At 40.9% G+C, this 16,319-nt stretch overlaps 1 protein-coding gene across 2 annotated transcripts in view; it reads left to right on the forward strand.

The window, feature by feature from the left end:
- The window catches only part of RGS6 (regulator of G protein signaling 6), a 492,828-nt gene that overhangs the window by 341,245 nt on the left and 135,264 nt on the right, over positions 1–16,319 (forward strand). For both annotated transcript variants that reach the window (XM_036258184.1, XM_036258187.1), the window contains exon 3: positions 232–331. In XM_036258184.1, coding sequence (XP_036114077.1) covers positions 232–331 — 100 coding nt within the window. The remainder of the gene's footprint in view (positions 1–231; positions 332–16,319) is intronic.

Below are 16,319 nucleotides of genomic sequence, written 5' to 3' on the forward strand. Positions count from 1 at the left end.
TTCTTACAGACCATGCTTTATGTTATTGTATGCAGCTCCTTACCTCCTACCCACAACACATGATCTATACAAGATCCTGCCCTGTGTTTATCGACTGACCGGTGGGGGGTGGGGGGGTTCCTGATATCCACTGTTGGCATCCACGTTCTCACATTTTAGCTATTTATAAAGATATCCTTTACTGTTACGTTGTGGGAGACAATAATACTTCTTTTCTTTAACTTCTTTCAGATTGAAGACATCATTACAAAGATGCAAGATGACAAGACAGGGGGTGTGCCCATCAGAACAGTCAAGAGCTTTCTCTCCAAAATCCCCAGTGTTGTCACAGGTAAACATTCTTCTTACAAGGTCTTGGTGGCAACAGGGAAAGGCTATGGAAGAGTTGAGTAGCCTTGATCGTAACATGGGGGGGATGTCTAAGAATTTGTGAATAGTGAAGATGATACCTTCAACATGCTTCTTGAAGCTGAGTTCTGGTCCTGGGTTCTAGGAAGAAGCTCCTCTTTGCTGATGATTGAGAATGGTCTTACCACGCATTACCAGCCCTCCTGTGTACAGTAAAGACTTCCAGGAAATAATAAGCACATGAATAAACAGGCTAGCCCATCAGCAATCTGACTTACAGGATGTACACAAGCACAAACATGTTAAAGAAATTAGTTTCAAACAAGCCTTAAGAAAATCTTATGTTCAGATTCTACAAAATGCCTTTAAGTTTTTTAACTCACTCTACTTGAACTCTTAAAACATTATAAAAATGTTTTTCTGCCCTGGCCGGTTTGGCTCAGTGGTTAGAGTGTCGGCCTGCGGTCCAGAGAGACCCGGGTTCGGTTCCCGCTAAGGGCACATACCTCAGTTACAGTGTATCCCCGCTCTGGTTGGTGTTGTGTGGGTGGCAGCTAGTCAATGTGTCGCTTTCACATCAATGTTTCTCTCTGTCTCTCTTCCTTTCTCTCCTTCCCACTTTATCTAAAACAAAAATGGAAAAATGTCCTCGGGGGAGGATAAAAAAAATAATGTTTTCCTGCATTATTTTGGGGAGTAAGGTTGTGCTCATTCACCAATAAAAAGGAGTGAAGTACTGATACATGTACCAACTTAGATGAATGAATCTCAAAGTCATTTTTCTGAATGAAAGAAGCCAGTCTCAAAAGGTTAAATACTATATGATTCCATTTATGATATTTCAAAAAACTACAGTGATGGGGAACAGATTGGTGGTCGCCAGGGATTGGAGTTGAGGGAAGCATGTGACTACAAAGGAATAGTCCAAGGGAATTTTAGGAGGTGATTCAGGAACTGTTCTGAATCCTGATTGTGGTGGTGGGGTGGTGACATGAATCAGCAAAAGAAACTGAGGAGTAGCTGAAGACAAGGAGCAAAATCGGGAGGATATGGTTTCTTAGAAGCCAGTGTTTCAAGAAGTGATTCAGGGAAGAGTCTAATTGATCTACTTCGTCAAAAATCAAGTAGGATTAGGATAACCTTGATGAGTGCACATTCCGTGAGACAGTGAGGGCAAAAAACCTCCCTGGAGTTGGTTCAAGTCAGAATGGGAAGAGAGCAATTTGAGGTAGTGAGTATAATTAATCTTTGAAGGAATTGTCCTTAAAAGGACAAAATGCAGGGGTATCTAAATGGGTAAATGGGGTCAGGACTTGCAGGATTTCAAGTAATATGAAAGTGGCGATATGTTTATAATGATGGGAATGGCGCGGTCAAGAGGGAAAAGTGCTCAGGAGAAACAGGGAACATTCAAGGAGTGATACCAGCAAGTAGGTAAGAGATTGAATGTGACGCATTGATAGGTGGGTAGCCTTGGCTGGGAACATGTACAATTTATTCAAAGAAAGAGGAGGGAATCATAGTAGATACACAGCGATACAAATAAGTATAGTAATGTGGTGGGAGCTCTTACAAGTTTTCTTCTAATTGTTTCTGTTTTCTTAGTAATATGGGAAGCAAAGAGGGTAAGACATTGAAAGTCTGGGGAGAGATTAGAAGCCATAAAATAGTCATCTAGGAGAGTAAAGAGATTAACTGGCTAGGAAAATAGAGTTTTGAGTGGTAAGTAGCATTGAGGATTCTCTTGAGAGTATTAATATTTATGAATTTAAAGAGAGGCCATTCTTTTTCCAGCCACATTGAGCTCCCCAGATTTGGGCACATATCAGGTAGAAAGTCGTACTTAATGAAGGCTATATCAAGCATGAGAGTATGATAAATCAGGAAGGAGGCAAGAGAACAACCAGAATGATTGATCATTAAATTTTATTTTTTTATTTTTTATTTTTTTTATCCTCACCCGAGGACATTTTTCCATTCTTCGTTCAGGTAGAGTGGGGGGCAGAGAGAGGAACAGAGAGAGAGAGAGAAACATCGATGTGAAAGGGACACATCGAGTGGCTGCCACCCGCACAACCGACCAGGGCCGGGGACAAACTGCAACCGAGGTACGTGCCCTTAGCGGGAACCGAACCCGGGTCTCTCAGGACCACAGGCCAACGCTCTAACCGCTGAGCCAAACCGGCCAGGGCTGATCATTAAATTTTAAATGAATAAGGTGGGAAGTGAGAACATGAGATGGGTGAAGAACAGTGAAGAGTAGTTATTACAATAAATTTTAGGTCTAGTGGTGAAGAAATTTTGGAGTTGGTGGTGAGAGTAAGAGAGCTAGAAGTGTATGGGGTGGTGACCGGATAGTGGAATGTCATCTAGGGTTGCAGTATATCGGTTTGGCAACAAGTAAGTTATGACCATGGGAATAAGTGGCTGAGATAGCGTGGAGGTCAAGGTCTTTGGAGGAGAGGAAGTCAAGGAACTAAGAAGCCATGGGAATTCGTGAATAGTAAAGATGATACCTTGGAAGACTGAGTTATCTGGATGTTGAAATCACTATGGGGGGAGGGCTAGAGAGGGTGATTGTGGCTCTGTGGTTAAAATCTCTATGGAATGAGAGGCAGAGGCCCAGGGATCAATAAATGACTTTCTCAACAAAAGGTCGTTTAACCTGATGTCATGGGAGTCAAAGCTGAATGGATTTTTTGTTTGTTTGTTTTGTTTTTAAAGAAGAGGGAATGAAAACAGTCTGAAAGAAGCCACAAGAAACAGAAACCATTCCCAACAGTGGGGTCACTGGGTCAAATGGCAGTTTCATTTTTAATTTTTTGAGGAAACTCCATACTGTTTTGCTTAGTGGCTGCACCGGTCTGCATTCCCACCAGCAGTGTGCTCGGGTTTCTTTTCCTCCACACCCTCCCCAGCACTGTTGTTTGTTGTTTTGTTGATGGCAGCCAATCTGGCAGGTGTGAAGTGGTACCTCATTGTCATTTTACTTTGCATCTCTCTGATGATTAGTGACTTGAGCATTTTTTCATGTTTCTTGGTCATTTGTATGTCTTCTTTGGAGAAGCATCTATTTAGGTACTTGGCCCATTTAAAAAAATTTTTTTTCCATATTGATTTTTTTAGAGAGAGAAGGTAGAGAGAAATAGAAACATCTATGTGAGCGAGGAACATAGGTCAGCTGCCTCCTGCACATTCCCTACTGGGGATTAAGCCCAAAACCTGGGCACCTTCCCTGACCAGGAATCGAACCAGGACCTCTCAGTGCATGGGACAGCACTCAGTCCTCTGAGCTGCACCAGCCAGACCCTCTGCCCATTTTTTAATTGGATTGTTTGTTATCCTTTTGTTGAGTTGTGTGAGTACTTTATATATTTTGGAAATTAACCCCTTATTCAATGAAATACCAATCAGAAAGAATATATACACCTCTATGTTTATAGCAGTGCTATATACAATAGCTAAGATCTGGAAACAGCCAAGTGTCCATCAGTAGGGGAGTGGATAAAAAACAAAAACAAAAAAACTGTGGTATAGGTACATAATGGAATACTATGCAGCTGTAAAAAAGAAGGGTATCTTAACATTTGAGACAGCATAGAGGGACCTGGAGAGTATTATGCTAAGCAAAATAAGCCACTCAGAGAAAGACAAGTATCACATGATCTCACATATATGTGGAATCTAGTGAACAAAATAAACTGATGAACAAAATAGATCCAGAGACATAGAAGTAGGGAACAGATTGATTCACCTCAGAGAGAAGGAGGTTGGGGGTGTGGGAAGAGATTAACCAAAGAACTTATATGCATAACCAATGGACACAGACAATAGTATGGTGAAGGTGGAGGGTGGGGTGGGAAGGAGGAAGTCAACTGGAGAAAAAAGGGGGACATCTGTAATACTTTCAACAATAAAGATAAATTTTTTAAAAAAGAAAAAATAAACATAAGCCATAAGATCACTTACTTGCCTTCAAACCCCATGGTGCATAAGGCACGGGAGGGAAAAGAGCCACTGTCTAAGGGGGCTGAGGGAAGCATAGCCACCAGAGAACAAGACAATCAAACACAAGAGATTGCCATTTGAACACAATCCCTCCCTCAGAAGTGAAAAATTCAGAGCTATAAGAAGCGAGTCTTGGCACCTAAATGACCCTCAGGGAACACAGATGAAGAATTGGAAAGAGAAGAAGCTGGTAGGAAGAAAGGAGAGCCCAATAGTAGATCAAAGGTCAAGGCACATTGGCTTCAATGAGGGAAGGCTCATTCATAAGAAATGAAAATCCATACCAACCTTCTCACCTTCCAGAAACCTGGTGTTTCTGAGCAGCGTGCCCACAGAAGGGCCATGTTGTGGTCACCTCACCATGCCCTTTCCAGGACAGCCTCTTCCAACCTCCTTTTTGAATAGAAGTAGGTAACAAAGATGGTGGTTGGAACCAAGATGGTGAGATTCCTGAGGTTTCAATTTCCAGCCTGGCATCCTGTCTACTCCCCACCTGTCCTACCTGCGATAGACCAACTATTTTCAACCAGTGTGCACAAAATTTTTAAAACATGCCATACCTGACTATTCAGTCAGGGGCACTGACCTTTTTTTCCTTAGATTGTCAGATTTTTTTAAAAAAATGACAACAGCCAAACAACGATAGCCATCCAGTGTGAATGCCCTGTCTTGAACTATAAATATATAGGTTATCAAATAGAGTTGCATCTTATTGGTCACAGTGCATAATAAGGTTGTGTCTGATTGGTTAATTCTTGGTACCAGAAATCCTTATACAAGTATAGGCCCCTGATTTTTTGAAAGTCACTTTGGAGCAGAGGGTTGGTAATTACAATGACTACTTTTGTAAGTCAATCAAAATTATACCTATTTTTTGGTCCAGTTGGCAAAAAGTATATTTTTGGTGTGCCACAGAATTTTAGTAATTAGTCATATGTGCCATGAGATAGAACTGTTGAACATCGCTGTGATGCACTTATCCTGGGCCTAATGCCTGCTACCTCCAGGAAACCAGCCAGGCCGCACAGCCTTCCCCATCTGCAGTAGACAGTTATTCCAGGATAATTCTCCATCACCAGAATGCCATAAGGAATTTTCCAGGGACTTTGAAGATTAGTTTCTTCCAGGCTACCCTCAGAAACACAAATTCCCAGCCTGTGAGAGCCATAAGATATGTCTAGTCTCACTTATTCTTGCAGACAGGAAAACTGAGTTCAAGAAATATGATGTAATGGGCTCCAAAATCCCACAACTTGTTAGGGACAGAACCAATATAAAATCTGGAGTCTTCACTACCATTTCAATGCTGTTGCCATTAGCTCATGCAGAAAATTATAGACCCCTGAAAGGGGACAGTTCCTTACAGGTGTCTGATGTCTTCCCCCTGAACATGAGAATCTTTTGGGTAGTTTGTTAAAAATACAGATCCCAGGGCGTCCCCAATGGGCCTGGGCTCTGGACCTTCTATTTTCAGCATCTGCCCAGACTATCTGACATAGCCTGTCTGAACTTGAAAGTCAGCACAGCCACCACATCCTGAAAATTGCTCTTCGGGCTCTGCTTTAAGGCCTCCAGTGGTGAATGTCATCTTCTCTCATTCTGTTTTTGGACAACTTTGACCTGTAAAAACTTCTTCCTTATATACATTAAAACTTATGCACCTCCTTGTAGTTTTAACTCGTGAGTCCCAATTCAACCTTTCTCACAATCTAAGAATAGAAAAATTAATTTGTTTTAAAAATATACCCACCTAGCTCTTTCTTATGAATTTATTATATAAATAATGTTCAGATTATATGTTAGGTATACACATGCATTTTTTGTTCTGCTAATCTCAGCACATTTTTTCATGTGTACATTTCTATCTCTTCTCATAGCCTACAAATTTATTTTTTCATGGCTTTATGTAGATATAAATATTCTAAAGTATTTTTCTATGGCTTCTTAACAGTACAGTTTGGTTTACTTCACAGAACTAAAGCAAATATTCCAAAAATTTATGTGAAACCACAAAAGACATTGTATAGACACAGCAATCTTGAAAAAGAAAAACAAAGTTGGAGGAATCATGCTACTGATATCAAACTATACTACAAGGTCATAGTAATCAAAACAGCATGGCACTGTCATAAAAACAGATATTTAGATCCATGGAATAGAATAGAGAGCCTAGAAATACACCCATGCCTTTATGGTCATTTAATATTTGATAAAGGAAGCAAGAACATACAATGAGGGTAAAGACAGTCTATTCAATAAATGATGTAGGGAAAATTGGACAGATACGTGCAAAAAAATGAAACTAGACCCCTTCTCGCCCCATGCACAAGAATAAACTCAAAATGGGTTAAAGAGTTAAATTAAGACTCAAAACCATAAAAATCCTGGGAGGAAACATAAGCAGTAAAATCTTGGACATTTCTCTTAGCAGTACTTTTTCTGATATGTCTACTTCCTTAGGCAAGGGAAACAAACAATAAACAAATGAAACTACATCAAACTAAAAAGTTTTTGCACAGCAAAGGAAACCATTAGCAAAATGAAAAAATCCACTGAACAGGTGAACATATTCTCCAAGGATATATCTGATAAGGGTTATTATCCAAAATATATAAAGAACTTATACAACTCAGCACCAATAAAACAAACAATCCAATTAAAATATGGGCAAAGGACCTGAAAAGACACTTCTCCAAAGAGGACATACAGATGGCCAATAGACATATGAAAAGATGCTCAACGTCACTGATCATCAGAGAAATGTAGATTAAAACCACAATGAGATATCACCTCACACCTGTCAGAATGTCTATCATCAATAAATCAGCAAACAAGCTGGTGAGGATGTAGAGAAAAGGGAACCCTCGTGCACTATTGGTGGGAATGCAGACTGGTGCAACCGCTGTAGAAAACAGTATGGAGTTACCTCAAAAAATAAAAAATGGCACTGCCTTATGACCCAACAATTTCATTTCTGGGAATATATCCAAAGAAACCCAAAATACTAATTCAAAAGGATATATGCACCCCTATGTTCATTGCAGCATTATTTATAATAGCCAAGATTTGGAAGCAGCCCAAGTGCCCATCTGTAGATGAGTGGGTAAAAAAAGCTGTGGTACATTTACACAATTAAATACAACTCGGCCTTAAAAAAAAGGAAATCTTACCTATTGCAAAGGCATGGATAGACCTGGAGAGTATTATGCTAACTGAAATAAGCCAGTCAGAGAAAGAAAAATACCTCATGATTTCACTTATTTGTGGAATCTAATGAACAAAATAAACAAGCAAACAAAATAGAAACAGAATCATTAGATACAGGGAACAGCTGTCAGAGGGGAGGAGGCCTGGGGGCCTGGGTGAAAAAGGTGAAGGTATTAAGCAAAAAAAAAAAAGCCCAAAAAATTTGTAGACACAGGCAACAGTATGATGATAGCCAGAGGAGAAAGGGGGTGGGGGAGTTAGAAGTGGGTAAAGGGGTGACCAGTGGTGACGGAAGGAGACTTGACATTGGGTGGTGAACACACAATACAATATACAGATGATGTATTATAGAATTGTACACCTGAAACCTATAATATAATTTTTTAACCAATGTCACTAATAAAAATAAGTAAGAAATTATCAAAACTGACATATAAAGAATTCTAAAATTAAATAATTCTATACCTGTTTAAAGAAATTGAATTTAGAGTTAAAATTTTTCCCATAAACAAAACTACAGTCCAGATTAGCTTCCTAGATCAATTCCATTAAAGATTTAAAGGGGGTAATAACACTAGTTCTACACTGACAAGGTGAGAGTATTTCCCAGATAACTTTAGGAAACTAAGATTATCCTCATACCAAAAATAGACCAAGACATCACAAGAAAAGAAAAACAAGTACAATGTCTCTCATGAAAATCACTACAAACTTTTTAAACAAAATATTAGCAAATTGAGTCAAATAATATATTTAAATCAAGAGCTGGCAAACTTTCTGTTAAAGCCAAACGGCAAATACTGTGGGCATTGTGAGCAGTACCGTCTCCGTTGCAGTCATTCAGGTCTGCCCTTGTAATCCGAAGACAGCCAGAGATGAAGATGTACACGATGAGAGTAGCTATGTTTCTGTGAAACTGTATTCGTAAAAATAGGTGTCAAACCATAGTTCAGATCTCATAAACAAGATATTGAGCAAAAGAAGACAAATGCAGAAGAATATATGCTGCATGATTTCATTTACATAAAATTCAAAAAGCAAACTATGGAATGATAGAATTGAGGGATATATAACAGGTGATGAAAGGGACCAGAAAAGTATAGACGTGGCGACCATTGACCTCTACAGGACAGGAGGACTGTTGTGATTAGGATAATGCAGTCAACACTCCTGGAGTTTGGGGGAAAGGTTTTTAACCTTTGTTATGGTAACATGAATGTTATCTTTAAATAATTCAAACAGTACATATTTATATGTAATGTTTCATGATTTTTTTTAAAGATTCTTTTCCTTTTATTTTTTTAATAAAAAGTAATGCGAAGTCGGGTTAGTGAATAAAGTCCAGGAAATGCCAGTTGCCAATGCAATGTCCCACTTCTGGTTTAAATCAGGTATGACTCTGCCCTGGCCAGTTTGGCTCAGCAGTTAGAGCGTCAGCTTGTGGACTGAAGAGTCCTGGGTTCGGTTCCCGCTAAGGGCACATACCTCGGTTGCAGTTTGTCCCTGGTTGGGGTCGTGTGGGTGGCGACCACTCGATGTGTCTCTCTCACATAGATGTTTCTCTCTCTGTCTTCCTCCCTCTCTCCCTCCCGCTTTATCTGAAGATAAATGCAAAATGTCCTCGGGTGAGGATAAAAATAAATAAATAAATAAGGTATGACTCCGAATAAACAAAACTGGTTTTCTCATTATCCTTGTAAACTGGTTCATAAGTTTAATTCCAAAGAGGATTTCCAAAAACATTTGTAGCACAGCCAATACTAATTGAAATGCAGATGTAGCCTCTGAGGGTCCGACTCTAGAAAAGAAAGCTTAATTAAATATGGACTATGCTATGTTTGCCTTAACAAATATAATTCTACCATCACACATTTTCCTTAAATGCTCGCCTTTTTACTTTCTTCTAATGAAGTTCATTTTAGTAACAACATCCAGAAATCCCGTCAAGTTGTACTGTGAAAGCAAAAGGCATAACTGATTTTCTTGGCCTTTGTACCATTAAACCCTTACTCTAAGTGTCACATTCATTCATCTTTTTCACATTTTTCTTGTTTTATTCTTTCCCTTTTGAGAAGAAATAGTAAGTGGAATAAAACAAGGAAAAGACAGCTCATTTATTAAAAGTGAAAGTATGTCACACGATCCTCTAATTTGTGATCTAGAATTTCTTTTTAAACACTTCCATTAAAAAGTCTATTTCAGAGTGAAATAAAATTTTAGAAGAGATTAGAGTCTATTAATTAATTAATTGTAATTTATTAAAAATTTTTTTTGTTAATCCTCACCTGAGGATATTTTCCCATTGATTTTTAGAGAGAGTGAAAGGGAGGGAGAGAGAGAAACATTGATGTGAGAGAGACACATTGATTGGCTGCCTTCCGCACAACCCTGACCAGGGCCAGGGATTGAGCCTGCAACCCAGTTACATGCCCTTGACCGGGAATCAAACCCGCAGACCCGGCCGAAGCTCTAAGTGCTAAGCCAAACTGGCCAGGGCTGTAATTAAATTTTTTAAAGAAAAAAATCAAGAAACTAGAGTGGGCACCATGCCCTGTAACAAAGAATGGTGGATTAGCAACAATGACTATTGACTTTGTTGAATCAACTGTTATCTCATAGGACCCATACACTAAAATGGCTGATGTGTTGCTGAGACTCTAGCAAAATCGCGTTGCTAGTAGGAAGTCTGTGCAAAGACTGTGACCATGGAGACTATTAATTTCAGCTTAGCTCCTTCCGCAGTTAACGTTCTCATTTTGTTCTACTGAGTACGGCAGTACCAGATAAAGCTATAATTTATGGCAACATGAAACATTTTAATGACATTTAAAAATAATTATGGCATGTATGTTTAAAAAATGTAAAGCCAAATTTAGAAGTTGTCATTGTCTCATCTATGAAGGCTTTTTTCCTTAAACATATTGACTTTAATAAGGCATGTTCTGCACAAATAAAGCCTAATTCTACCTCAGTCACAACCAAAGGAAATGTGCAGTTATTTTTATATAAAACTTGGATTATAACACCTAATCTAGTTTTGGATTCTAAAACATCATTTTCTAGATCCAAGAATAATATTACAGACACAGAGTCTTCCGCAGAGTCTACCCTACATACTCTTCAGGCCGTATGCCCCTAGAGCGCTATTTTCCTGAGAATTAATGGTGACAGCAATATTTGTTGAGCTCATCATGACCATCAACATTGTCAGGAACATTCCCATCTTTATTCTGATGCATATAAGCAAACTGCTGGGGTGAAGGGTGGGTTGGGGAGTCCAAAGGGGGCACTCTACAGAGTCACTCACTGTTCATAAGTTTTTCTAAACAACACTATAATCCAAGTATTTCCTCCCTTTATTTATTTTTTTATCCTCACCCGAGGACATTTTTCCATCCTTTGTTCAGGCAGAGCGGGAGAGAGAGAGAGGAACAGAGAGAGAGAGAGAAACATCAACGTGAAGGGACACATCGAGTGGCTGCCACCCGCACAACCGACCAGGGCCGGGGACAAACTGCAACCGAGGTACGTGCCCTTAGCGGGAACCGAACCCGGGTCTCTCAGGACCGCAGGCCGACACTCTAACCGCTGAGCCAAACCGGCCAGGGCAGTATTTCCTCCCTTTAAACCAAGCGAGGAGGGCCAGCAAATAGGTGTCGTGTAATGCCCAAGGAGAAAGATGTGGAACCCTGACCCCCAGAACCCCTGTGACCCCTGGAGGTTCAAAGAAGGATCTCAGTGGAGACGGAAGAAGGCTAAAACAAGGAGAAATGAAGAAGTGCTCACCCTGCTCCACCCCAAGACCCCCTGGACAGGGCTAGTTGAAGAGAAAGAAATAAGAATCAAGTTGGGATTTAAATTTTAAACTGAGTTGCAAGAAGCCAGATAGCTAAAGAGTCTGCCTAAGACATCACTAAATAAGGGCAAAGGAGATTTGACTTTTCATGTTTGAGGACAGGGATTAAGGAAAAGTAAAGTCATTTCATGTCTCTACCTCATTGCATTCATATTATTCAATAAACTGGATAAAATACTTAGTGACAGAAGGAATCTGGGGCTTCTGTTCCCGCTCAGATGGCCGACTAGATGTCAGAACACCCTTTGGTGCAGACACTGGTAAGAAAGTGCAGGAAATTTGGGGGGCTGTAACCTGGAAGGTGAGAATCCAGAGACCTAAACTAATATTTGATCAGCCTTTTCTCAGAGGACATCTGTCAGTCCTGGGTAGTCCAGAGCCTGGGTTTTAAGAGCTCACGCATGTGGGTGACAGGCGGCCAAGCTGAGAGGGGGACAGTCATTTCAGCGCCGTCTCTGTGTGAACCCGACAGAAAAGGGCCTCTGAAAGGAGGTGATGGCAATACTTGGCTTAGTCTTGGTTGTTATTAGAGTGAAAGAAAGGACAAAAAATATCTCCCTAGGTCATTTCTAATCCCACATCCCAAATCTCCCCCTGCTGGTCTGGTGTCTTACCAAACCCTTTGTGGCCCAAAAGAGCCAAGCAAAAACATGAAGTTCTCCATTTCCGGTCTGCCCGAAGGTGCTGGGCAGAAGCAATACATCTCACCTCTGCAGGAGCACAATTCAAATATGGACCTTGAGCTCTGGCCGGTTTGGCTCAGCGGTTAGAGCGTCGGCCTGCAGTCCAGAGAGATCCGGGTTCGGTTCCCGCTAAGGGCACGTACCTCAGTTGCAGTTTGTCCCCGGCCCTGGTTGGGTCGTGCAGGTGACAGGCACTCGATGTGTCCCTTTCACGTCGATGTTTCCTTCTCTCTCTCTCCCTCCCACTCTATCTGAACAAAAAAATGGAAAAATGTCTTTGGGTGAGGATAGAAAAAAAAAAAAGTTAAAAAAACAAACTTAAATATGGATCTCGAAAATTCCCAGAAAAGAGCAAAATCACTGGAAATGTAAGAAAACAAGTCTCCGTGATCGAAAGTCAGCAGAAAGCATGGATAGAACCCACCCATAAGGATGGCAGGTGTTGGATTATTATGTACACATACAGACTAATTGTCAGGTCAGACCACAGGACGTTGACAACTTCATAGGTCAAAACTGGGCAATATCTGCAAGTTCCCATATTTAACCTAATGTTTTTAAAGCAATGAGAGGGTATTGGAAGTATAACCTTTCAATGAATGTTTTAAAATATCTCCGCACAGCCCTGGCTGGTTTGGCTCAGCGGTTAGAGCGTCGGCCTGCGGTCCTGAGAGACCCAGGTTCGGTTCCCGCTAAGGGCACGTACCTCGGTTGCAGTTTGTCCCCGGCCCTTGTCAGCTGTGCGGGTGGCAGCCACTCGATGTGTTCCTTTCACATCGATGTTTCTCTCTCTCTCTCTCTGTTCCTCTCTCTCCCTCCCACTCTACCTGAACAAAAAATGGAAAAATGTCCTCGGGTGAGGATAAAAAAAAAAAAATCTCCGCACATAAATTACCAGTGTTTGTATGTAGATTCTGCGAACATCTGATAAACAAATAGGTTCGAGCTTATGTACACTTTTAGAAACAACAGAAAACAGACAGATCATTGTCCAACTCATTCTATGAGGTTAATTCAGTCTTAACAGCCAAACTTGACAGTGCGGTGTGGTACAGGGAAATTTGTGTCATAAACATAGATGAAGAAAATCCTATGCAAAATAATGGGAAACTAAATCTACAAACACTCGCGGGGGGAAGATCATAGCTCTTGGGGGTAAAGAATAGAAACTCAAAGAGCGGGGCCAGCTCTCGTAAAGAGCAAGGAACGCTGAGAGGCGGGCACGGGGGTCCTGAGGCTGGCATCGCCTCTACTGGGTGGTGGTCTGTGGATGTCACTGGACGTCACTGTACGTTTAACACCAGCACTGTTTAGAATTGCACGGTGATGCCTATACTTCATGTCTTTTATGTATAAATGTATTTTTATTGAGATGGAATTGACATATTTTTTCAGATGTACAACATAATGGTTCAATATCTGTGTGTATTGTGAAATGATAGAAGTAACCACACCTAGTTACAGTATTTTTCTTGCAATGAAAACTTTTAAGATCTAGCCATTTTCAAGTATACAGTACATTGTTATTAACTATAGGCACCATGCTGTACATTACGTCCCATGACTGACTTATTTTATAACTGCACCTTTGTACCTTCCAACCCCCTTCACCCGTCTCTCCCACCCCACTTCTACCAGCCACCAATCTGTTCTGTGTAGCTATGATTTCAGTTTCGGGGGTTTTGTTTGGTGGTGGGTCTTTTTGTTGTTTTGTTTTGTTTAAGATTCCACGTATAAGTGAGATCATATAGTATTTGTCTCTCTCTGTCTGACTTATTTCACTTAGCATAATACCCTCAAGGTCCATCCATGTTGTCACAAATGGCAGGATTTCCTTATTTTTTATGGCTGAACAATACTCTGTTGTATATATACTCCCCATTTTCTTTATCCATTCATCACTGATGGACATTTCTTTTATGTATATATCAATGATGACTTTTTTAATGAAAATGTTGGAGTTTATAACTTTATATAGTATTTATTATAATCACAACCATGTAAAAATGTTGTATACATGCATATGAGTGTGGGTGGGTGGGTGTGGATGGGAGGGGGAGAATGAGAGAGAAAGGAGGGAGGAAGGGAGGTTTTAAAGGAATATAAAATAAAAATAAAAGTATATCATAACATCGTGGGATGTTTAGCTAATGAACGTGTTTGCTTTTATAAGATGAATCTGACACTGCTGTGCCTCTGGATTAGACCCTGCCTCATACGTCATGCATCTGACTTTGGCCTTTTGGCAGAGAGGAGACCACTGAAAACCACCCAAGCTTACGTATTCTCAAACAGGCTGTCTCGCTTCGGGTACTGTGTGTTTCTCCCACATTGTGACGCTTCTGTAAGCAAACCTGATCCGTCCGACTGCTCCCTAGTTATTATCTAATTACCATCTATTCTGCTTATTAACAGCCCTAAACAGCCCACGTTGCTGTGTGGAGCAGACACCCTCCCTCGGTGGGTCACAGATCCCGCTCTAAGCAAGACTGTGGAGGGAGGAAGCAGGGGGCCTCACTTCGCTGCCAAGTTCTCTCCCAGAATTCCTTCCCTTTACTCCTTCCCAGGGAAGGTCACGGATGCTTGGAGAAGCGAGGGCAAGGCTGTGGGAGTCAGCCACTCCAAATGCAGGCAGTATAGGAGGGCAGGGAGTGGGGGACGTGTCTGTAGAGAATTTTAAAGCAATAAAAGTCAGTCTGCTTTATTTCCTCACCATGCAATTCTAAATAATGTTGGTGTTAAAATACTCCTTCCACCACCCCCCCCCAATTATTTTGTTGGTCTAAGAGTTCTTAATTGCTACAGTTACTATTCAGTTATAATAATATATATGTGTAAACTTCAAATGAGCACATTTTAATGCCCTATTCACAATCACCTCATATTCTACATAGGAGTCAACTCAGAGACCCAGCAGTTACAGGGGACTCCCCGCACACCTAGCGACATGCACTCATTTGGAAAGTAAATGCTTAAAAGTTTAGAATTGGGAGCAGTCCAGGTCTCGATCCTCTATGGCACAGTGTGTACCATCGGTGAAATTACACACGGATCGCACAGTGATTGTGAAGGTGAAAAAACAGAGCTGAGGTCATTTCAGTTTGGTCACCTGGAGTTTATATTTGTACTTAAATTTTGTATTTGAAAGTGAGAACAGTGAAAACAGCAGGGTGTCATATTTTTGTTTAGTAAATAAAAGTTTCAATTCATGCATAAAGTATTTACTGATTTTTAGAAATAGCTTTAAAAATGAAATTGATTTTTTGTAATTTTTTGGTGTTTTTGTTTGTTTGTTTGTTTGTTTGTTTATCCTCACCCAAGGACATTTTTCTATTTTTTGTTCAGATAGAGTGGGAGGGAGAGAGTGGAAGAGAGAGAAACATCGACGTGAAAGGGACACATCGAGTGGCTGCCACCCGCACGACCAACCAAGGCCCGGGACAAACTGCAACCGAGGTACATGCCCTTAGCGGGAACCAAACCCGGGTCTCTCTGGACCGCAGGCTGAAGCTCTAACTGCTGAGCAAACTGGCCAGGGCTAATTTTTTGGTTTTAAAAGTAAAAAAAAAATCAAGGAAATGACCCATTATGTTACGGAGTGGTACAGTCAGTGGTTACCTAAAGTGTGCCTTTTGCAGATGTTTCCGTTTGATTCAAGTTCACTTACTGGTTACTTATTGTCAGGAGGAGAGGGCGTTCGAAGTGACGTGTCTGGGTGTCAGAACCCAGGATCCTCCTTTCCGTTCGGCTCCCCAGCCTGTCCCGGGTAAATCTAGATCTAAGGGAAAGAAGAGGAGGAATCCTTTAACAGGACATCATTCTTTTTAAATCTTCAACTTCCACATATTTTCCTAAACTTGGTCTCCCTGAGAATGCATCTTGCGTGTCACATTGCTCATGTGGCAGGTCCTTTTCTGTAAACGGAATGATGCGAACCGCCAAGGTTTTGTGAAGACTATATTAAAAGTTTGGGTGTCCTTGCAGCCACTTGAACATCTCTTCACATGTTTGGGTGTTATGCTAAGAACAGGTAACGCTGCCTGGCTTTTCAGAATCCCTCTGGGGACAGCATGAGGAGCTCTGGAGACGACACAGCCACCGTGAATCAGTGCTGGTGGCCGGTGTGCACTCTGGGGACATTTTAGCCCTCGGTAGCCAAGTCTCCTCGGTGTTGCTTGTGAAAGAATTCTGGAGAAAGACATGTTAGGCAATCGGGG

The sequence above is a fragment of the Molossus molossus genome, unplaced genomic scaffold, assembly GCF_014108415.1.
Source record: "Molossus molossus isolate mMolMol1 unplaced genomic scaffold, mMolMol1.p scaffold_m16_p_1, whole genome shotgun sequence".
Lineage (NCBI taxonomy): Eukaryota > Metazoa > Chordata > Mammalia > Chiroptera > Molossidae > Molossus > Molossus molossus.